Below are 24,435 nucleotides of genomic sequence, written 5' to 3'. Positions count from 1 at the left end.
TGGTAACCGGTAACCGTTTGGAACTTTAGGAGTGAATGCACCGATTGGGCTCCAAGGTCAAAGGTGCAGCCCTGCAATTTCTGTCGGAAGAGGTCTCCAAGAGAGGGAGCTCTGTATTTAGTCTACTCTTCCACGTTGATCAGGCAGCGCCTTGGCATTTAAACGACTTGGTGAATACAAAGGGGAGGAGATTCAAGAAACGTGTCCCCGTTTCGACTTGCCGCGCTGGGAGATGGAATCGAAACGTCAATTCCCGTAACCAATTGTTGAAATCCAATGTTGCTCACCATTAAACATCACGGAAAGCTGCCATTCGTTTGTAAGTTTAAAAAAAGAAACAATTTTTATTGCTAGAAATGTATACACAGGGTACGTGGGAAAATCGGTAACCGGTTTTTTTTTTGTCAATGGGAATGAGAAAAAAAGATTTTAACAACCGGTGTATGGAGGGAAGGTGAAGAGGGGGGGGAAACCTCTAATCTGACATGCGTGTCCGGAATGGGTTACATTTCCGATCTCGCGCATGCGCGTACGACTCGCCTGCTTGTGGAGATAGGCGGGAGGAAGGAAGAGATTAGGGAGAGGGTGGGGAGAGCGACAGGGTGAAGAGAGGGGCAGGGTGGGGAGAGCGTGAGGAGAGGGGGGAGAGGGAGGGAGTGAAGGGGGCGTGGTCTCAGACTTTAAAAGCGCGGTGCCTTCGGGTTTGTAGCCATACTGAGCACGCGCACTGCACGTGTTGTGCTCATTAGTTTAGGCGCACTCTGTATAACACGCAAGCACGTAAGATATATATTTTGTTAAATAGTATACACATGAAGCTACACGGATATGTACGCATAGACACGCTCATAATTTAGATAAAAAATATACATTAAGACATTACATGCGTTGATATATTGAGACAAATCAGATTGCTTTTAATACCTTATAAAGTGCATTGCATCAACACGTGCAGACCAGGCGTTTATGCAATACTTTGTGGATGTGTAAAACTGTACAAGGGTAATTTGTATATCCATACACATTAGTAATAAGAGGTGCATTTAAACATCGATTAAATAATTTCAGTGAACGTACAGGGATTTGTTAGCTGATTAAAACAACCACTACACAGTTATACACATTTGAGCTGATGCTATTAGATCCGTGTTTCAGCATACAGGACATTGGAAGACTGCTTGCTGAAACTAAAGTAGATAGACAAGTGCTGGGCAACAGTGATCGTGCTGTTTATAAACTACTGTTGGGATAGCGGAATACTCTACTCACCACTGATACTAAAAGGGGCAGTGTTAGACCGTATAATAGTCTAACACCGCTGGTAATAAGGAGACAACTGTACACATCCATACGCCAATTGACCGGAGGTATAGTGGCGTAATCTCACCACTGCTGCCAATCGGGAGTAAGCGGGCTAGCATCGCGTCTATCCCTGCTGGCGGTGCCGTGTAGTTGCAGTGTATTCCCAAAGACAAGCAGTGCAGCAGTAGATAGAGCCCTGCCCGTGGCTGGGTAGTTGTGTGCAGGTGATACCGTCGTGTGCGCTTGTGCGGCAGTAGAGTAGTGCCCCAGGTCTAGCATGGGGCTGCTGTCCCAGGGCTCGCCGCTCAGCTGGGCCGACACCAAGAAGCATGCGGACTACGTGCGCGAACACGGAGTGCGGCAATTCATCAACATCTACAACCGGCTCAAGGAGCGCCAGGGTGACGTGCTCAAGTGGGGCGACGAGGTGGGTCCCGCGTGTTGTCATCGGCAGCGGCGATCGTCGGTGGTAGTAGTAGTAGTAGCGGTATCACCCCCCACCCCAGGTGACCTCACCGGCGCGCTGCCCGGGTGGAAGGTGACCCGGCGCGGCAAGCGAGTCAGGCAAGGGAGGGATGCGCGGGTTTGTGTACAGGCCGCGGGGCGCCTCGTTTGGATGAAGATGAATGGAGCCCGGGGAGGAGGAAGTGCAATGTGGAGGGGGGTGGTGAGGGAGAGTTTGAAACGACAACAACGACGTTGTGCGCGGAGAGGTGAGAGCGAGGTGGCGGGGGAGACGCGGAGCGAGAGAGAGACGGTGAGAGAACGTGACGGAGATGGACAGATAGCGTGAGACTAACGTGGTGGGGGGGGGGGGGGTGTTGAGACTGGCTGGAGACAAAGAGGGACAGACGGGGAGAGATTGGAGTGAAGACACGGGCAGAGTGAGACGAGCAGCGATGTTACAGGGAGCGGCAGAGAGTTGGTGACAAAGACACCGCTAGTGTGCTCGCACCCGCAGACAGTGACGGGGATACGGGTGCGAGACACGGGAAGATCGTGAGATATGCCGAGTGAGAAACCGATCGATATAGGTTCGTACAGAGAAATACTGAGAGGTGGACACGAAAGCAGACGAAAACAGATGGGCAAATATTTAGTTGGGGGTGGTGGTGTGGTGGGGTTGTACTCTCAAGAAGTGGGGGTGCTGTGACGTTACGTTGCACGTGAGAAATAGAGGCCAGCCATGTGCCAATCGAATGAAGTTTCAGTAACGTGGCTGTCGAACGCGACTGGTCCAATGAGTCGTGGTGGGCGGCGATTGAGCTGCGTCTGCGTGTGCCCACAACGTCCTTTGAACGTGACCTGACCGTCCGCGGTCCCTTGTTGCCAGCCAGCAAAACTTTTGTTTCAATGCGCACGCGGTACCGCGTGGGGCGATGTGAATGGTCCCTGTAGTTGAAAACCACTCTCCGGTCCACACACAATGTCGCCACTGTCCCCCAGCCCTGGGTGGGGGACAGTGGCGCGTGACCCCCTACCCACGTCACCCCCCACCTAGTCACCCCCTAGTCACCCGCCACCCACGTCAACCCCCAGTCACCCCCTAGTCACCCCCCACCCACGTCACCCCCCACCCACGTCACCCCCCAGTCACCCCCCACCCAAGTCACCCCCCAGTCACCCCCCACCCACGTCACCCCCCAGTCACCCCCCAACCCACGTCACCCCCCAGTCACCCCCCACCCACGTCACCCCCCCAGTCACCCCCCAACCCACGTCACCCCCCAGTCACCCCCCACCCACGTCACCCCCCAGTCACCCCCCCCCCAGTCACCCCCCACCCACGTCACCCCCCAGTCACTCCTCACCCACGTCACCCCCCAGTCACCCCCCACCCAGTCACCCCCCCACCCACGTCACCCCCAGTCACCCCCCACCCAGTCACCCCCCCACCCACGTCACCCCCCAGTCACCCCTCACCCACGTCACCCCCCAGTCACCCCCCACCCAGTCACCCCCCAGTCACCCCCCCCCCACCCACGTCACCCCCCACCCAGTCACCCCCCACCCACGTAACCCCCCAGTCACCCCCCCCCCACAGACGCTCCCCCACCCGAGGGGCCGACCACCCGCGCGCCCCCTTAGGCACGTGGCCGGCTTACCGAACATTTAAAATATTTAATATGTAGTCGGAATTCGTTGGTAATACATCATTGTACTTCACACTGTTATCTATACTGCCGTCAAATCTCATACTTGCCCCTTTCTGTGTGTACCTCAATCGTTCAATGAAATTCTTTGCGTGCGAGGGGGTGGTGAGACAAGCACCGCCCGTGAACGTGCGTGGCACGCACGGTTTTGTGTTTCTGTGCTTAATGGCTCTCAAGCGCGACGACTGGCTGGGTTGTAAACATCACTGCATGTGCACGTTACTGTCAACGCAGTACCAGAACACGTGTGCAATTGTCGGGCTTTACCTGCTAGAATAAAATAGTTTCGATTTGTGTGTGTGTATATATTTTTTGAAAGTGATTTGTTTACCTTTTCTATACTTTGATATGAATTATTAGTAATTGGCATCTTTGTCAGTGACGCACACAAACCACTCATTAATTTAGAAACGCACAGCGTTAATCGCGTGGTTGACAGGTCGTCACCTGTTGACAAGTTGGTCACCGTTAAGCTTAAATCGTGTTCAATCGAATCAAATTGCCGTAAAATAAACCACCGACGGCATCTGGCTACTTATTTGCAAAGTGCTTTTGCGGCCAAAAGCAGGTGTAATAAAGTCACGTTTTGTTTCAGAACACTGGCTCTGTTACAATGCATTACGTAATCAGAATTACGTGTACTAGTCTAGTTTCAGTTTATTTATTTTGGTATAGCCCTGTGAGTCATTCGGCTCTTGAATCGGGTGCAACCACATCAAACAAAAAAAACCATCACGTTTGCATAACTTGTCTTGGCAGGTGTTCTGAGTGTTTATGAATTTGGAGTGTTTTTATTTCTGCTTTCATACAATCCTACACTTGACAAGCGTGGTGAAGTATGGTCAAACATCCGGTCAATGACGCGGCATGGGGAAGCCTTAATCCAGCAATGTACAGTCATGTTTACATTGCTGTTTTAATCACGTAGGTTGACTGGAAGTTGCCTTTTCACATTTCTTTATGAATCAATCGGTGCTTACATTTGCCATGCTTGTTTTTTTTTAGTTTGCGAGCTGGCAGTCCGTTGCTAATATCCTGGTAGTTTTTTTAAACTATGCAATAATGCACATCAATGTATGGTATGTAGTTACTTTATTGCCAGTATTCTATGGGGCACGTAGAAATTCAGTTTTTTAATTGCCCAATATAATTTGCTGGTTACTAGAGATTAAAAAAAAAAGTTGTAATGCACAGGACAGTATTAGCAAATACTGCATGCTACAGTCGCAGAGTGTAGACCTCGCGACACAGGTGTTGCTTGGCACAAGTATAACACAATTATTTTTTGTTTTACAGCTTTGACAATGCGGCCTTCGTGTCTGTAGTCTTCTGAATATTGGATCTGAGTAAGCAGAGGAAAATAAATCAACATTGTTTAACTTGTTTCCTGAAAATACCATAAATATGAATGCCCTTGCCTTGGCATGTTTTCATTAATATTTAATTGGCATTGTAAAAAAAAGTACTGTATACGTACAAATGCGTAGCATGCGAATGGAATGCTTATGAGAGACAACAAAAATGAAGGGATTCAATTACTGTGCGTAATGGTAATGCAAGGTGCTAGATATCTATCGAAAATGATCAATTTGGTTCTCTCGAAATCCCCAGCAGATGGAAAGTGCCCTTCATACATTCTGTATATTGCAGGCTATATCTAAATCGGTCCCTTTTCGAGAATGCTCTCATAGCCACACTAGTGTGTTTGCACGTATTCGTTGAAAGAACGCTTGCCTTACTGCTCACCGTCGTTTTGAGATCCCGTTAATTCTCACACCTCTAATGGGAATGCGCTCATTGTCTTTTTCCCCTCCTCGCCACCGTCCCCCTTGCGTGTGTACGTTTCAGGTGGAGTACATTCTTGTGGCGTTTGACCACAGTGCTCAGAGGGCACGCGTTTTGCTAAAAGGGGAAGACGTAGTGGAAACTCTGCAAGCCCTTGGCGAGAATGTTAATCCGAAGTGAGTTTCTTACCCTTTGCTATGTGAAAGGGTGATTTCGTCAGTGATTGTTTACGCAATTAACGTGTTAAAACATGCAAGGTGGCCAGCTTTTAAGTCGGAATTTCGAAACAGCTGACCCTTCTTTCAACCTTAATTTTCACAATATGTATTGGAAATCGACGTCTAATTCTGACTCCAATGCGAAGCATACCAAGTACATATTCAATGGGTCTTTCGGTAAAGCCACATAGATAGAAATATAATAAATATCACGACGTTTCAATCGCAACAAAAGCAATCATCTTCACCTGAAGACGATTGCTTGTGTTGCTTTAACGAAAGACCTATAGAATGTATTCTTGCAGTCACGAAAGCTTTAAATCAAGATTCATACCAAGTGCATTACACTGTTCAATACGCGGTAATAAAAGCGTAGAAGTAGTTATGTTGCTAATTAACAATTACGTTGTAGTACTTTAATTTATACACATTTTTCATTGAAACGTGCATTCTGAATATGCGTTGCTTTAAATATTTAATATTTGGAGTGTACATAATAGCATTGGCTATATTTAGATAAGAAATACTGTGAATGCAAGTGTATTATAAACTGTAAAAAGATACACTATTTGTTTTATTCAATGTTAATCGCTGTTTTTCTGCATTTCCAACTTCATTTGGATCAAGCGTGTGATGAATGCATCGGTTCGGGTGCTCTGATTGTCTGCATGTGCTTACATTGTGTGCCTCTTCTGTAGTCACATCCAATGCCCTCCTGTCTCATTCCACCGCATCCTTCCATCCTCAGCGTGCAGTGTCCTGCTCCCTTCTGCCCTGCGCCGGCATCTCTGCGAATACCAACCGCTGCCATTGTCGAAGTGAACTGATGTGAAAATCTTCCCGTGTTAGCCACCCGTCGCTGTGGCGCCCCGAGTACGGCAGCTACATGGTGGAAGGCACCCCGGGCCAGCCGTACGGATGCACCATGGCCGACTTCAACACCGTCGAGTCGAACATGAGGCTACGCCGCAAGGAGGTGCTCGCGCAGCTGCGGAGCAATGAGACCATCTTCTCCATCACCACCTTTCCCAGGTCGGCGTCGGGTGTCATCCGAGTGGCAGTGCTGAGACGAGTGACACTAATAAATTATACATGTTATTTGGTGATGCTGCTGCGTTTTGGCAGGGGTGTACAGGTACAAACTCAACACATTTGTCAATCTTGATTTGAAGCTTTAGTGACTGCAGGAATTACTCTTTGTTTTTTGCGGTAAAGTCGCGTAGAAAGAAAAGTAAATGAATAGAATACGACGTTTCGATTGCAACACAAGCAACCGTCATCAGGTATGAATGAATGCAAGCTCTCCGTGAATGCAAGCTCTCCGTGACTTGGCAATCGAAACGTCGTATTCTATTACTTATTTTATTTTTACGTGACTTTACCGAAAGAACCAAAGAGTAGATTTGTCAATAGCACTGCCTTAAAAGGAACAGTTTATGCAGCAATACCTCGATATACAAAGTAGATGCATTCCTGGCGCTTTGGTCAAACATTGAAACTTCGTATAAATATTTCAATGCATGTAAAATTGGTACTACGAGAATGCATTCCCAGCCTTCGTAACTTACCATTTAATACTATAAAAACATAACTTATCATTCATTTTGTAAATGAAAGACAATTTAACAAAAATATATTTTATATTGTACAGTACTAAAATAAAAACTAACTAACATAAAAGCAGTGAAGAAACATAATTTTCTTATTAATTTTTTTTATTAATTTCAGTGTCTTTATTTTTTTACTAAATTTGTTACTTTCAGTGTAAAAAACAATAAATAATCAAACGTTTGTTCTACCAAAACATTGGTTTTTGAATATACGTACATTGAGGTATTACTGTAATAAGAAGAGCCATTGCCTGACACATTGCCTATCATCCATAACGTAGGTTTTTTGGGTTATATCATGTAAATATAAATGTGTCGTTAAACCCGCCACAACCTGACACAGCCAATTAGCAAGGTTTGTCACGTAAACAGAACATGCCAATTCTTGACTAGTACACAAGCACACCGGTGTGTTGGAGCGTAAACCCAGAATATCTACAATTCGAGTACGACGTTTCGACAGTAATTGCAACTAGCATCCTCAGGCGACAGCCAGATTTGTGGGTATATGCTATTGTTTCATTCTTAAATTGAGGGATAAATGTGATGTCATCACTTGTGAGCCAATCGGGTGTGGAGGCCAGAGGGGGAGGGGGGTTATCGAATGCATATAAATTACAATGGGTATCCATTACCGGTTGGGTTATTCATCGGGTAATCAGCGTACATTATGCATGCACATTTTGACTGTACATCCTGCTGTTTTTTGCGTGCACGAAAATCGCAGTACCTGTTGCCTGCTCACAGTTAATCACCATCGACATGTATAGGCATGCAGTTAAAGAATGTATCACTTGATGATTCGCTTCCAAACAGCACTAAATCTGTAGCTATCCGAACGGTTACAATTTTTATTTCTCTAAATTTCGTTATATTCTCTCGTCTTGGCCAGTAGTAACTAATTTTCACAGAACTTCAAAAATCAATTGAGTGTCCTTGTTGGCACGCGTTTGTCTGCCACTGTCGACAGTTTTATTTGGGAGTATTTAATATTCCTTTGGTGTTCTTTTATTCTCATGCTGATCATTTGTCCTGTCTGACCAACATAGAATTTGTAGCAAGTTCAATTAATCTGGTACACACCTTATCTTGATAGCTTCGGTAATACATCTTTAGTACCTGATAGTAGTTTCTGTGTTGTATGTCCCATGCCAAATCCCACAATGTACGGTATTTTAATAGTTTTAATTGCTTGGTCAGCTACACCATGGGAAATTTATGGGAATTAAACAGGAGGTGTTAAGATGTTAAACCACCAAACGGAAACCTTTTGCAAGGAATCATGTCTGCATTAACCACATGCACTTTTGGTGAACATGCAAACAAAAACATGCTCTGATAATATATGCATTGTTTTTTAAGCGGATTGATCTACACCAGAGACGGCCTTCTTTAGGGCCTGGTCTCACCAGTATCAGACCAGTTAACTCCAAAAGGCTAGGCCCTAAAGAGAAGACTGGTGTAGGCCAGAAAGGGTAAAACCTATTCTTATATTATGCCTGGTCAGTTTCAACGCTTGCTCTATTTGATTTGGTTTTGGCATTCAGTGCCCTGTTAATTTGTGCATCATTGTAACCGTTCAATCGCCATCTGACACTTTCTTTGCCAAATTGACTATTTAATGCCTTTTATGACATTTAAAGGTACATAATAGGCAATGTGTAAATCAATGGCCCTTCTTCACAGCACAGAGTTTAAGGCCTTAAAAGGTATATACTTTTTTACTACCCAGTTAGTGTCCGTCTTAATCACACAATGCATATAAAAATACACCTTTGAGCCAACGCTATGTGCCAAAAATGTGTGTTTTCAAGCTCAGATTGCAGTGTAATTTGTGTTGGTGCAGACTTGGCTGTCCTGGATTCACGGTGCCCGAGTTTGAGCCCAAGCAAGATGAAGCGGGGGCTTCCAAGTCCCTCTTTTTCCCTGACCAAGCCATCAACAAGCACCCCAGGTTTAGGTAAGGATTCTGAATGATTTCCCAGGCATTACCTTAATTGGTGATGAGTCAGTCTTCCAACATTTTAATAATTTAGACGCACTTAATTTGCATGTTTATACGTTTTTATTGGGATGCTGATGTGGTGTAATGGTCGGCACACTGGACTTGCAAACCAGGGGTCACTGGTTGATTCTCCTCGCACTGCAGTTGAAACAATGAGCTGATTTATAAAATTCCCTCCCCGACCTCTTTTCATCCAGCAGTATAAAAGGCTACACCACAGTCAGTTGATCAGCATGTGGTTGGCCAAGTATGACTACTGCCACCTCTTTCAAGTTGTCCATCCAGCGTGGATGAGTATTCTAGTTACCCTTATTCTAAGGGCTCTGTAAGAGCTCCCTCTAGTACAGGCCTGTCTGAAAGCAGTGGCATGAGCAGGGTGTTGCAGGACTGCACCTTATTCTTTTTTTACATTTTACATAACATTTAATCCTTACAAGAATGTGCCTCCTGTGAATAATTTTGCCTTATTTTAATCGCTTGCAGTGCTAATTATGGTAATAAGACTTTGTCCTTTTCTAAATTCTCTGCTCAACAGTACGCTGACAAGAAACATTCGACACAGACGTGGAGAAAAAGTTGTGATAAATGTCCCAAGTAGGTATTTAAGGTATTTTATTCTCCAACAGACTGAAAATTATTGAAGTAACCTTTAATGTCAAAAAGTGATTTCACGATTGAATAATGTGGCCGTTCGAATTCTAAATATAGGAATGAATCCATAACGTTAAAATGCTAAATGTGTCAAGTACATGATTTTTTTGAACCGTGGTGAATGGGCTGTATGGCAAAGTGGTCTGAAACTTTTCCGTGTAACTCTTGGCTGAAAGTGTTCTGCGAGTCTGGCAGCTAAGTGTTATGGGTTATTTTAGTATACAAAGCATTCGTTTGTTTTTATCCCAAGTGGAATGGAGTGTAAGTTAAAATATCTATCACCCTTTTTCTCCATGTACTAAAGGTATTATTGATTTGTTAAAAATGATATTTCAAGCGAAGCCAGCCCAACCTCTCTCTCGCAAACGTAACAATGAAACTCGAAGGAGAAAAACAATCAATGCATGGGTTGCGGTTCTGAATAGTTGTGAATGGGCCAACATATCTCTCGTTGCAATCTAATGGAAAAAATGTCAGCATCTTGCACAATATTTTTTACACCGTGAACTTCACTCATTGATTCTTCCACCGTTGTTAAGGACTTTCTTTCATCTCAACCATACTGTCCTCAACCACCACACTGCAGGCCGCAACAGATCTTTCTGCCTCATCCCTCCCATCATCTTTATGGCAAAGTTCTTTTCACCTTGTTCAATTCAAGAAATGTTAATTATCTCTTACACCTTCAATAGTGCTGTTGGCTGCTTGGCATGTTGCTCCTTTTGGGGCTGTGTTGAGCAACTGATATTTAAAAAAAAAAGCTAATATGAGCGTAATTCACTGTTTCGGGTGCACAGCTCGTGCCGAGGGATCTTCCTAATCGGTCTTTGTTCGGTCTTTTAATGGCAGTTTTCAAGGACAAAAAGACTCCATCGCCGTTTGTTGACCACTTCCCCAACGACGATGGCGAAGCGGCACGTGCAGCCAAACCCAACCACATCTACATGGACGCCATGGGCTTCGGCATGGGCAACTGTTGTCTGCAGGTACCACTGTCTCGTCCACCTGTGGTTGAAACTAACTCGCTCCTGGCAGATGTACGATTTACATCTTGGGTTAGATCTGATCTGTTTGGCATTCCAGGGCTAACACGACGGCGTTTCTCACATGTTGCGCAACATTAAACATTTACCGACGGCGACGCGTGCCTATTGCTGACATTACTTTACGGGTAACTGTAAATGCACCTTGGCGGAGTAGTTCAGGTCGCTTTTACTGTCAAATGGCACCTTTTTACAGGTCTGTCACCGTTAACGGTCTTGAGAGTGCGTGTGTATGCATTTTCCTTGGAATGAAGTCAGGGTTTGTCTATTCGGCGTATCTCATTGCCCAAAACTGTACGGTTTGGAATTGCTGAATTCATCCACGTGTCGTTGTTGGCTTAATGTTTTGTTTTAGATTTTGAAGTCGCAGCAAAGTAGGCTTAAACCGTGCTAATGTTTTACTTAAATCTTCCCAGGTAACATTCCAGGCATGCAGCATAGCGGAAGCGAGGTATTTGTATGACCAGCTGGCACCTCTCTGCCCCATCATGGTGAGTGATTTCCAATATTATGTATCCGTTCATATACCTACAGCTACCAATTATTAAATAAAGTCGCCTAGAGACAATCACTGTTTCCATTACAAAGCACGTTCAGCCCTATTGTTAATCCACTGCTAGATGAGGGTCTTCCCATGCAAGTCAATGTGGATTATTGAAGGCCGGAGCATATACATTTGAGCATAGTACAGTACAATGATGGATTTTGTTCCACTACAATATATCGGCAGCCTACAACACCAGTTGTATGCATACTGGCCACCCATCCAAGCACTATTCAAGACTCTAACCTGCTTCTATTAAGAGCTCTGAGATGGGACGTATTACGGGTGATTTCATCATAGACAACAAGTGTGAGACCTCATTTATTTTAACGACATTTTCGAAACTTTTTTTAAAATGTATTGTTTATTTTTATCAGCCACTTCTGGTATCATATCGATCCATTATCTGTACAGTAACTTTCCAATTACAATTATGTATAAATGGATACAATCTATCGCATGTAGCATATGTTGACTGAAAACATATTTGCAGTTGGGATGGCATTTAGTTGTCAATATATGTAACTTATACGGTTTTATTTTTTTTGTGGGTAGTATAGATTTTATCGGAAGGACATACAAATAAATATATATTGAAATCTGTAAACCACACTTATTTGAATCGAAGAGTTTTAGTAGAAATATGGTTAATAACATACCTAGCATCATTCAGCTCTTATACTATTTAAACCCATCTTGTTCACACATTCAGATATATCTAGAATTGAAGACATGATATGTGGCAAAAAATAATACGTTTCTCGTTTGTGGACTCTGAGATGTTCTATGGCTCTGTGAGATGTCCTATGGCTCTGTGAGATGTCCTATGGCTCTGTGAGATGTCCTATGGCTCTGTGAGATGTCCTATGGCTCTGTGAGATGTCCTATGGCTCTGTGAGATGTCCTGTGGCTCTATGAGATGTCCTACGGCTCTGTGAGATGTCCTGTGGCTCTATGAGATGTCCTACGGCTCTGTGAGATGATCTACGCCTCGTGGGAGTGTCTGCCGTGCCGCCTCTGCTCCTTGTGTTTGTTTAGCAATTCTCACTCCCGCCCCCAATCCCACACAGATGGCTCTCAGCGCTGCTGCCCCGTTCTATCGGGGCTATGTGTCGGACGTCGACTGCCGGTGGGGCGTCATCTCGGCTTCGGTTGATGACCGCACGCGAGAGGAGAGAGGCCTGGAGGTGTGACGCAATGTGCCAATTTAATTGATAATTAAAGTAGCCTTCCTTTAGTTTCTCCAGGAGGTCCTCATAGTCTTTCCAAAATATTATTATGAGGGTATGGAAAATATTTTTAAATGCTCCATGTTTTCCCATTCCTACAATAATCGTGCTGTTGGCATCACGAGGCGAAGCATCCATTTGGAACTCTCACATAGCAGTGCATTGCCCCATGTGTTGTTGGCCCACTGAAGGCGATAAATGGAACTACTTAAGAGATCTCTTCAGTGACCTTTTTCCACATACAAGGTGGTGCAGCCCTGCAACAATAAAATGTTCTTGGTGTGGCAGTTTAAAGCTGTCGGCGCTAGGATTTTACCAAATGAAGTGCAAACCGAAATTTTATGTAATGTTGTGTTTTTTTACCACAGTCACTGGTAACCAGGCTGAGGTAAGTAGCTCGCTACACTGAGAATCTTATTCTTGGTTCTTTTGGTAAAGTCACGTGACTTTACCGAAAGAACCAAGAATATGAATCACTGCAGTCACGAAAGCTTTAAATCAAAACTGAGAATCTTGTTTAATCATGGGCGGTGGCTCTGATATAAACAGGGGATGCTCGGCAGTGAGAGCTCAGTAATGTGACCCCTTAGCCAACCCAGTGCCCTCCTAAAAATTATCTTAGTTTTACATCTTGCAGAAGTTGGATGTGCAAAAAATCCCCAGCTAGAGATGATACTAAAAAAATAAGTATATTAACATCATAAATGAATTGTCTAGAAAGCACCAACTAGTGTGCGATCTATTTTCTTTAGTTTAAGGTAATTTGCCGTTTAGTTATTCTGGACAGTTCCTGGTAATGGATGCTAAGACATTGCAAAATGTGGTTGTGGTTCTATTGCGCTTTTAAGACGTGTCTGACCAGTGTGAAAGAGCAAGCCCAAGATACCCTATACAAGGGGCTCTATAGGACAGTCTCGAGTGGAGGGGTCCCTCTGCTAGCAGTGACGTGAGCAAGTCATTGCAGTCTGCCCCCTTGACTTTTTTACCTTTAGGACATTGTATTAAAAGTGATTTATGACCAGTAACATAAAATTACGTTATCTTGGGGTACGGTGGGGGGGGGAACGATCTTTTTTTAAAGTAAACTAAGGTTCGCCTAAGGTGGTTTATGCATCTCAGCCCTTTGTATTTTATTGAGAACCTTTTAAGATGAAGGCTCCATATCGTTAACTGTAATGAAAATAATACAGTGCTGTACCCTGCTGTTAAATGCCACAGATTTGTAATTGTGCAGTTTACTCGCATTGTTGTTTTTGAAGCTTCTTAGGCAGCGCTTGTGTTTCATTAAAACATTTCATGAACCCTCGTATCTTTTTTATACGGAACTCCCTGCCCCACTATAAGCCTCTCGAATGTATATGGTGAGAAGCCTTGTGTCAATGCTCAGTCTTCAATCAAACTTTACTTATATCGCACATTCTTTTTACTTGGGAATGTCACCACTGGCAAATAACTCAAACCGTTGAAGTGTTTTAATGTCGAACGCATTTGGACCGTTTATTTGTGGAAACAAGGCTTTAAGGACCTTTAAAATGTGTATTCAGGAAGTATATGGTCACTCGGTGCAGTCGGTTTTAAAAGCTTTATGGGGAATTCTTTCCAATTGTCGAAAGCTTTTTAAACGTTTTAAAGTTGTTACGGGCATTGTTGCGTTTGAAAGTGCAGCATTGTAAAACCGCTTTAATGGTACAAAAATGGCAGCGTACGTGCAGCATCAAAGTCGGTGGGGACAGTTTGACGATCGCGCTCGCCTTGTTGATTTTTTTGTTGTTGTTTTGCAGCCCCTAAAAACGTGCAAGTTCCGCATCAGCAAATCGCGTTACGACTCCATCGACAGCTACCTCTCCCAGTGCGGAGCGAAGTACAACGACATCGAGCTGACCAAGGATGAGGCTGTTTACCAGCAGCTGCTGGATGCTGGTAAGACTTTGCATAGCAATAGTGAAGCTGTGCCAGGACCATAACTTAAACACTGATTGCCTTTTGAAATCGGATTGCTGCGATTCAACAGCAAAACCAGCAACAGTTGAAGCATGTTCCTGGTTTTTCAATGAGGTACAAGTGGTTTATTTTTATTTTTTTACCCTGAAATTCGAATGAATTCGCTTGAGACGCACCTGAGATTTACAATGCAGCAGAAGCTAAGTAGATTTGCTTCGCGAATATAAGGGCTGTTACATTTAACTTATTTTTTACACCATGGGTCTTTTTTGTGTAAAATAGTCTTAAGTAATACATCATTCCGCTTACAGGTTGTGAACATGTCCAAAAAGTTTGTTTTAGCTGCCCATTCTCTGCAGTGAGTTTCCATTTGTTAACATTGCATATAAAAACGATTGAAAATCTCCAACTTAAACAAACATCAACATCAAGATTCCAAAATAAGCACTTCACACAAGCGTTTGGAGCAGTATTCTGCCAGATTATCTACATTATATATATAACTACCACTAAAAGTTATGCATAGATTCCTTAAGGCTTTACAATACTCATTTGTCCGAGGAAGCATTTAATTTGACACAAAAAAATTGACATTCCGGGCCATAAACCAGACTGTCACACGGCGCATGACACCAAGAGATTACTCCACATATAATGACGTAATCGGGAGGCTTGTGCACATGGCATCTCGGTGGCGGGATGTTAACTACCTCTAGTGGTATGCAGGAGGTCGTGGGTTCGATCCCAACCCTGACGCCTGTATATTTGGGAGTTTGCATGTTCTCCCCGTGGTCGCGTGGATTTTTGTCCGGGTTCTTCGTGAGGAGGAATCTAACTCGGGTCGCCGGGTTCGTAGCGCAGCGCGCTAACCGCTATGCTTCCGCTCCCCGCTATTACACAGACTTACAGCTAATGCATGAACGCTTTGCAACGTTAGTCGAAACGCATTCAAATGGATGCTGTATCATCGCTGTGACTTCCTGCAAGGAAAATAAAGTAAAGGTGAAGCGTTGTGTGTTGTGGACTCGCTCATTCATTCATTCATTCTCTCTCCGTGTTGTCGACAGGCATCGATCACCTGCTCGCTCAGCACATTGCCCACCTGTTCATCCGGGATCCCCTCACCCTGTTTGAGGAGAAGATTTACCTTGATGATGAGCACGAGTCTGACCACTTTGAGGTACCACTGCCCTGACCAGCTCATTGTAACTACTTATATACTGAGTTATCGCATTAAGTAATCCTCCTACGATTAAAAATCATCTCTACATCGAGTTTCCTGGCTGGCTGCTGGCTGGGTTTCTCTTCACCCCAAACAGTAACTTGGTTGTTGTTCGTGGCTGCTTGCCGTTTCCACCTAAACTAGCTGGGTAACTGGCTAAATGGGATTATACGTTGAGCCAACATTGAGTTGAATTTAAATGGCAGAGGAAGCTCAGAAGACGTTTAATAAATAATATATCGCGATACCGAAGAGGTGCTGAGTAACGAATGCAAAAGCTTGACACGATTTCTTGAAAATTTATCAACTTAAAAATGCTTGCTCCTATTAATGTCATTCTTTCGCCAGAATATTCTTTAAGTCCTAGAGAATATCTATCTTTTTAACCTCGATACCTGTTACCTTGCCATTCTACTACGTAAAACAGCGGAATAATATTCGTGCTCAGAGTACAGGAAGATTGTGAGAAGCGCGAGAAAGTGACAGCTCTCATTTTCCGTTGCAGATCAACTTATTCTCTCCTAGAGATGATAATTTGTTCCTGCTAAGTCCATTGGTGGATGAAAGCCTCACCGTAGCATGTTGTTTGGGAGGGGTTCTTTGACCAGTGTGGGTCGGTTAAGGGGGTGGCGGGGGTGGGGCACCTGACACCGGTTCGGATATCATCCACTGTTGGTGTTATCTCTGGCTGGGGAATCGGTTTTGTGGTGCAGTGCATTAATCATTAATACCGCCACTCTAGCCCATTGCAATAAATGACCGAGCTTTACGTAATGCACCTGGCTTCCAGTTGGTGGTGGTGAATGATTGCAAAGTCTACACATTAACGGGGACTGAGTACTTGTGGAAAACACTGACCTGCCATAGGATAATGATGGGGATAATTTTTTTACGTGTGGGATTATCATAAAGAATTGCACATTAAACACGCTAACGGAGTTTGATTTGTGATCTAAGCTGATTTCATCGCATGTATATTCTTGGTTCTTTCGGTAAAGTCACGTAGAAGGGAAACAATAAAATAATACAAATATATTTGTATTATTTAATTACAAATATATTTTTATTATTTTATTGATTCCCTTCTACGTGACTTTACCGAAAGAACCAAGAATACGAATCCCTGCCGTCACGAAAGCTTTAAATCAAAATTCATCGCATGTGTTGCAGAACATTCAGTCAACAAACTGGCAAACCATGCGATTCAAGCCACCCCCGCCAAACTCTACAATTGGGTGGCGTGTGGAGTTCCGACCATCGGAGGTAAATTACTCTCACTCGAGTACTTTCTCATTTCATGTATGCGGAGCGGCAGTGCAGCGGTCGGCACGCTGCGCTACGAACCCGCCGACCCGAGTTCGATTCTCGCTCACGGCCAACTTTGGTGACAATTATCTGAAGCGGTCCTGGGCGGTTCCCCCTTGGTTGGCTAAGCCTCAATTGTGTACCTCGTGCGGTGTGTAAACATCGCCACTGGGGGAACAAGGCGGGTCGAGCGTGGTACTGGCCACCCACCCCTTCGTTTGTCGTCTTGGCCTACATTGGTGCTCTCTATCAGCACTTTCCCCAAAAGTATGTCAAGGCTAAATGGGGGATCTTTGGCCTTTATAACCAGGGCAATCTTGGATTAATCGCACTTATTTTGATGCTTTGTAATTGCAGTCGTGCTTGCTTTGAGTAACGTACATCCGATAACAACATTTGTGCAGCATTTAAATCATCTTAAAAATAAGTTTACTTATTATTTTAAGCTTTTTAACGCTTTCATTCTAAGCTTGAAAGCGTTTATGCATTTGCTATTTCCATCTCTACCATGAGGACAGGGGCACTATAACAATAGCAAAGGTGATCCCAAATGAGAAAATCTATTGTAAAATGTTTTCTTGTTCTTATTGAAAACTCACCAGTTTCATCCGAATTCCCCAAAAGTTTAAAATTATTTGCAAATACACCAATTAACGTTGCCCTGTCAACTTCCTTACCACTGATTAAATACTCCGGAAGACAAAACTCTTGCTGGAAAGCGTTATATAATCCACGCGTGTGCAATTCTTACACACGTGATTTTTTCCCAAATCTGGTTTAATTAAGCTGCGTGATTAATGCACGAAGATAAACGGGGTGGGGGGGGGTGGGGTGTTTTGAACACAGGCACAACTCACGGACTTTGAAAACTCAGCCTACGTGGTGTTCGTGGTGCTGCTCACGCGCGTTATTCTATCCTACAACCTCAACTTCCTCATCCCACTCTCAAAGGTGATGTGTGTCCTGTCCCATTGACTCCTGTCACAGGTAAAAGTGAATTGTTAGTTGAGCGTCCCGAGATATTTCGTCGTTTCTGAGATGCCGGGTGCAGGTTGGCGTGAAAAATTAAAATGTTTCCTTTCAACGGACGATATGCACGAGGTGGCCAAATCCTATTTTGAGAATTCTATACTGTACAAGATAAAATTCAAACGAGCATATTGTTCACCGTATTTAAACGTTATGATTGCTGTGTTATGTATGTAAGCAAACTAGAATAATCAACAAGCCAGCATTAGCAATATGTCAACAATAAAACAGCAGTTTGCATGCAATGATATTAAACTGGTATATGTGTTAAGGAATAGACCCCCGACTCTTATGAATGTTTTGTTCGTTGCTTTTAGACAACTCGCTGCACGTTAAATCTATGTTGTCTTCCCCCCATATTAAGAAAATAATATTTCCCGATTAAATGTGCATACCTGAGAAACTACATTAAATAAATTGGCGTGAGAAAGTGCTTTTTTAAACATCCCAGACGTTTGCAATGATTCAAACTCGAGGAACTAATGATGTCTCCTAAATGTAGCCGTGGCACCGAGTGGCACACGTGAAACTGGTTTTTCTGTGAAACAGGTCGATGAAAATATGAAGAAGGCACAGAAGAGGGATGCAGTACGCCAGGAAATGTTTTACTTCAGAAAGGACATTGGGGCAGGCAAGTGTAAATCATTCTCGTCAAATACTTGTCCGGCACATGTCTCTCTCAAATGTATCATCCTAATGTTTTGATGGATTTTTATGTTATTGAAGCTTCGAGTTTTTCCTTTTTTTCCCCCTCTCCATTTACCATCCAGTGTGTAACCCAGTACTGGACAGCTGTCCACCCTGTGCCAATGGAACAGATTCTCAGGATGAGTCGTATATACTCATGAGTGTCGACACCATCATCAACGGGAAGGTGAGAGGCTCGTAGATGACCGACTGAGAACAACAGTTCTGTTTCGCCAGAACGCAATGTTCACTTAACACAGCATTCTTTTGAGCATTAATGCCATTAACCCCTGTGAAAATGACGTAACAATGTTCTCTGTTTAACAACTTATTTGTCGATGCTGCTTCGAGCACAACCAGTAGTGGTGCACAATACACAAACTCAACACGTTCCTCAATAACACTGTGGCCATAAAAGGAAAAATATATAATAGGTAACGTTTTGGGCAATAGCCCTTCTTCACAATGCATACACTTATGCAAAAGGACAATTGCCTGAAACGTTGCCTATTTTTTTATATATATATATTTTTTTACGGCCACCGTGTTATTGGCAAATGAGCTGAGTTTGTATTTTAAAAAATTTCTCTGTGAAAGCTGCTAAAAGTATGAACTTAAAACCTTATAACATTGCATGACCTTGTGCATCTCACAAAAGCATGTAATGTACTGTAGCGTAGTTTTATCTGCTATGCACTTTGAACGGATGTCGTGCTTGGGTAAATAATTAAATCTGGAGCCAAGTGGCATATGGTGCGGTGTTACTTTGCGCGTGTGTGTTTGTGTGTGTGCAGGAGGGGGTTTTCCCTGGTCTCATCCCCATCATCAACAGCTACCTCGAGAATATGGAAGTGGATGTGGAGACACGATGCAGCATTTACAACTACCTAAGGCTTATCCGCAAGCGGGCATCAGGCAAGTTCACGTTGGCAGCATCTCTCTTCTTTGTGCATGCAGCCTGCAAGACTTCGTCTAGGCACACATGGCTATCGATTAACTGCAAGGCAATCGGACTTAAACCATCGCAATTGTAAATAATTTATATTCTCATATTCCAGGAATCCTGGGTGACGGGGTTAATGCCATTTTTATTTGATAAAAGCAGTTGCCGTAATTCTGTTTCCTCATTGCAGGCGGAAAGGGGGAAGGTAGGAGAAGGGGGGTGGTGGTGCTCATAACGGATGAGCTTCATTGAGTGCCATTTACTGTGCTGGAATGCAATATCATTAACGGCTGCCGCTTCCATTGGGTGCTCTGCTCCCCCGCAGGCGAGCTGATGACAATGGCGCGGTGGCTGCGCGAGTTTGTGGGCGCTCACCCCGAGTACAGGCACGACAGCGTCATCACCGATCGCATTAACTATGACCTGCTTGTACATTGCGACGACATTGCGCGCGGAAAGGCGGACTGTCCAGAGCTCTTCGACAAGCCCATTCACAAGCCTCCTGAGCACAGCTAAAGCCGTTTCTCATGCTGCAGACCAGTGAATCTGAACTGTGTAAATGCCAAAACCCCCTTCCCTCTCATTAAGTGTCAAACTCACCCTTTGTGTAATCATGACCAAGCTTGTTTTGTCATCTATTAAAATTGTATTTGCAAAGCCGATATAAACAATGCAGGGAAAAACACGAGTAAATATTTGTTGATGCCATCGTACATTATTATTATTTCACCTCCAAGGTCTTACAGTTTAATATAGAAATTAACATAGAAATGGGAGCGATGATGTGGCAAGTGGCGACTACTTTTTTTATGAGCAGATCATGTTGCTACTTTTAAAGCGCCATCACCCATAGTTATATTGAACTGACCTGGTTGAAACTACGTACGCATTTTCACGCTGATCCCAATTGCGACTGACACAATAATATTCTTCCTTACACCTTGATTGCCTATGGGGAAAACATCGTCTGAATTGCATAAATAAAGCCAATAAGTTACTATTGTTTGTACACAGTAGCTCTGACTTTGCTCAGGTCTAGGGAAACATACGCTACTTCTTTTATCTATGCCACTCGCAGTAGAAGGAGAGTGAGATTGTTCTTGCCATGGTAAGTTTACTGGTTGATGGCAATTTAACATGAATTAGCACTTTTGTTGGTTCATTCCTGATTATGACCAATATTCTGGCAATGCACATCTGATCCATTGACTGCCTCCCACCATTTATGATGCATGCTGTCAGCTGTAGCTGTCGAACTGCAGAATAATGTCTGTTTATCCCACTAATTGGTAAAATAATTGCATCTATACTTAAGGGGAGGGAGGCCGAGTTTTTTTTTTTCTAATTAAACACGTGGAAAGTGTATTATGTTCTTTTAGTGAAACTCTATGGCAGGGTTTATGTAAAATATATCATTTGAAATGCAGTGCTGTACGTTTGATCATGCCCAATGTGTTTTTTTTAATCAAAATAATATAGTTTCAAGGAACATGTAAAAAAGACTAAATCACTGATAACATTTTAATGTTTATGGTAATAGGTGACAGTTGGCGGAGGTCAGAACATTCTGAGCTGGCACCGCTGAGATGCTGGCTTCTAATATGGGCATCCACCGCTGATAAAAACTGGGATATCAAGTGTGTCGTGGGTTGATAATCTCAGTCCAGTCACCAGTAACTGCAAAAATAAAACATGAAACTGTGGTTCTGCACTTAATGTGCATAAATTAAAACTCTGACAAAAATATATTTGTCATGAGTTGACTATTGCTCGTGACATGACTTGTAAGAAGAATGTCCTGCCCCCTGACTTGTGTGGAACAGAGGTGACTTGAATTGACGTCAGAGGTAGCTCTATGATATCCGCTTACGTGGGTCTTACGTACAAAGGAGTGCACTGTAAGACATTACGCCGATGGCACAATTGGGATAATATTGAGTAAACAAAGACTTTAAAAATAACTTATTGTATTTTTCGATTTAAAGCTGGTTGCATTTTTTCCCCACTTAGAAAAGCTATTTGCATCTAAATTCGGAATACAGGCGCTGTCATTGTGGTTTTGAATTATGTTGATCACAGCCCTAAGTTTGGTTCTACCTGTGAGTATAAACTGTTATTCCTCCTACTGCTCATGGAATATGGATGAGGTGCATCATGTTGCCAGCTTGTTTTTCCGTGTTCGCTATCACCATGGGCTGCAGATAAAGGCAAACTGACATTTTTCCTACCATTAACATTTATAGCTTTGTACTTGTTGATGTTTGCTTACAAAAGGCCATGGTTCGGTTTTTTTCATTATTACCACTCCCATTTGCTGCCTTAGTATTACTATGGTGGCCTCCTAGTTCTGTCGTAAGCTTGTTAGCTATACAAAAAGCTAAATCTGCAGTTAGCATTGTTAGAATGTTTTAATAAAAAAAAAAGTACCTCGCTGTCGAATGTATCTTTTGTGGGATTTTTAAAATCCATTAAAATTCTAAATGCATAGAGTACATTTTCATCTTTCTATTTTATGTTGGGAAAGAAAATACAGTTTAGCAAAATCCCACAGTGAGTAACTGTGAAATTAATTGCTCAAGTAGAGTAGCAGGTCGCATATCTGACTTGCTAGGGGTCCAAGGTGAAGTCGGGCATGTGAATTCACATCCATAAAATGAGTTGCACCCTTCACGCATAGGTCGCTTAACAAGAATGAAGTGCAAACAGCGTTAAACATGGTCAAATCCTGCACCGTGCTTCAGAAGTGAGCGTGCATATTGTTAGATTAAGAATACGTAACTGGATGTGAACGGGTCAGATTTGTGAACGTCTAAAGTTAATAATGACAATGTCCACAAATATCAATTTGCATGTGGCCGGTTACTCGGTCAGGGCGGATGTGCTATGTACTGCACAATATTTGTCGTTAAGCATTAGGCCATTGGTGGGTATACCCGGTGACTTGCGATAAAAGCAATGCATTTTCTACCAATGCTTAGAAAGATTCACGGTGCAAGTGGCCCGACATTCTTCAGTCTGTCGGCTGACTGCACACAATCAGGAATTGTGGCGTTTATTTTACAAGGACCATATAGAAGAGCAGCATATCGTGGGTTTATTATATGGTGTAGTTTTTTTTGACTTTGTACATATTCCAGTTGTAGACGGCTGCTCTGATAAGTTTGCCGATGTTATTTTTTTTTATAAAGATGTACATTAATCCGGGATTTAGTCGGGTTTTCATGAACTTGTGTGATCCTGTGTTTGACTGATAACATGTCGATTAATAACATTGCAACCTCTGGAATTGTCCAAAACCTGCATGTACTTTGGATACTTAATTGTGCAAACAACTGTAATGCGGTTTAATTATGACTGCTTCTTACAGTTTTGTCTTGTATATTTAGCAAAACTACAGCCGATGCTAAAACACTGTAAACATTTGTCAGATGCACCATTTTGAAGACGAGTTGAAGTCAAGAGCTTTGCCAAAATATGAATCTCCCAACATTCCTCGTTACGAAATGTGTGAATAGGTTAATCGGATGTGAATTTTCACTTTGTCTACTTTGTCATTTTTTTTTTTTACCGACATGAGTCGCTCACGTGCATATTACCCCCCCCACACACACATTATTTCAGTCCGGACCTGGCAAATTCTCAATTTGTGTGAGATTAAGATTAGACTCTTTCGTGGTGTTGTTGTGTTTTCTTCAAATAATACTTTGCGGCATGTGATTAAAATTGCACTGAGTTATACGTAGCTGCTTTGAATCAAACGTTGTTGTAATGTTACCGTAGTTGTAGGCGGGGGGGGGGGGGGGGGCTGAAATTTAGGTTACTTTTTAAAATTTCCCACAGTTTTGCTTATTTACTTTTTGGTGTAAATTGTGCAATTAGTAAAATCCAGACCTGTTGTGATAACCGAGACGATACCAAGAGTTGATTGAAATATTTAATGCTACAAAAAATAAATAACCCCCTAAAATGTTTATACTCGTGCTGTTCTGCTTATTGCTGCTTGGCGAATGTTCCTGGATATATACTTCCCCCTCCCCCCCCCCCCCCCCATTGTTACACGAGCCAGCACAGAGTGCAGGCTCACAGCGCAGATGGTTTTCCACCGGCGATTTGCCGTGCTGAGCCCGGAACCAAACTGATGTCCTGTCCTCGCAATACAACTGAATCTTGACTCTGGGCCCAAGCACAGGGCCAAGATGCACGGCAAATGACGACGCCGTTCGTCAGTGTGTGATCCTGAGTTTGACTGATAACTTGTCGATTAATAACATTGCAACCTCTGTGGAATTGTCCAAAATCGGTCATGACACACTGTTGGGACCAAGGCATCACGCACCCGCGTCATTTGCGTGCATTTTAACTTGCTTATTGTGACGTCGGTGGCAGGGCTCCTGAGCCGCTCGCCGCATGTGCCCGGCACAGCCGCCAGCGCAACTTAATTCGTACGGTGGAAACGACGATGTCGGTATCAAATTTTATAGCAAGTTTTCACGTAATGCCGTGAAATGCTCTCGCGGGAGGGTGGCTTGCGCGGCTGCTGGTTATTTCTACGTTACCAGCATTGTTAAAAAAGAAGTGACTGCTGACTGACGGCCCCACCATTAGTGGTGGGGAGGGGGTGGTATGTGACGATTCTTTGCAACTTCTCTCCCCACAGATTCTTATCCAAGCGTAGACCAGCTTTTTCGCCCCAATCGCAGAGCTTCATGGGATTAAATTGATGAAATATTAATGGGGGCGCACCGTTTCCTTCGTGTTTGTCTAGGTT

The 24,435-nt window shown here is 43.4% G+C and overlaps 1 protein-coding gene across 1 annotated transcript; it reads left to right on the top strand.

The window, feature by feature from the left end:
- The first annotated feature begins 731 nt into the window (after window positions 1–731).
- Window positions 732–23,638, top strand: GCLC (glutamate-cysteine ligase catalytic subunit). The gene is made up of 17 exons (XM_032953002.2): window positions 732–780; window positions 1,557–1,729; window positions 5,304–5,416; window positions 6,308–6,490; window positions 8,915–9,028; window positions 9,609–9,667; window positions 10,574–10,710; window positions 11,184–11,258; window positions 12,382–12,498; window positions 14,322–14,460; window positions 15,549–15,661; window positions 16,874–16,966; window positions 17,855–17,959; window positions 18,587–18,668; window positions 18,808–18,911; window positions 19,519–19,639; window positions 19,993–23,638. Exons 2-17 carry the CDS (start codon window positions 1,580–1,582, stop codon window positions 20,181–20,183), a joined length of 1,896 nt encoding a protein of 631 aa, XP_032808893.2. The 5' UTR covers window positions 732–780; window positions 1,557–1,579; the 3' UTR covers window positions 20,184–23,638.
- The last annotated feature ends 797 nt before the right edge of the window (window positions 23,639–24,435 follow it).

The sequence above is a fragment of the Petromyzon marinus genome, chromosome 12 (genome assembly GCF_048934315.1).
Source record: "Petromyzon marinus isolate PM22_M1 ecotype Great Lakes invasive population chromosome 12, UKy_Petmar_22M1.pri1.0, whole genome shotgun sequence".
NCBI classification, from domain to species: domain Eukaryota; kingdom Metazoa; phylum Chordata; class Hyperoartia; order Petromyzontiformes; family Petromyzontidae; genus Petromyzon; species Petromyzon marinus.
Note: the sequence above shows the minus strand (reverse complement) of the source record. Positions and strands in the feature narration are given on the sequence as shown.

Coding starts and splice junctions, on each gene's coding strand:
- GCLC (XM_032953002.2), top strand. CDS start 1,580: ATGGGGCTGCTGTCCCAGGGCTCGCCGCTCAGCTGGGCCGACACCAAG. Junction 1,730..5,303: donor TGCTCAAGTGGGGCGACGAG/GTGGGTCCCGCG, acceptor TGTACGTTTCAG/GTGGAGTACATTCTTGTGGC. Junction 15,662..16,873: donor ACGAGTCTGACCACTTTGAG/GTACCACTGCCC, acceptor CATGTGTTGCAG/AACATTCAGTCAACAAACTG.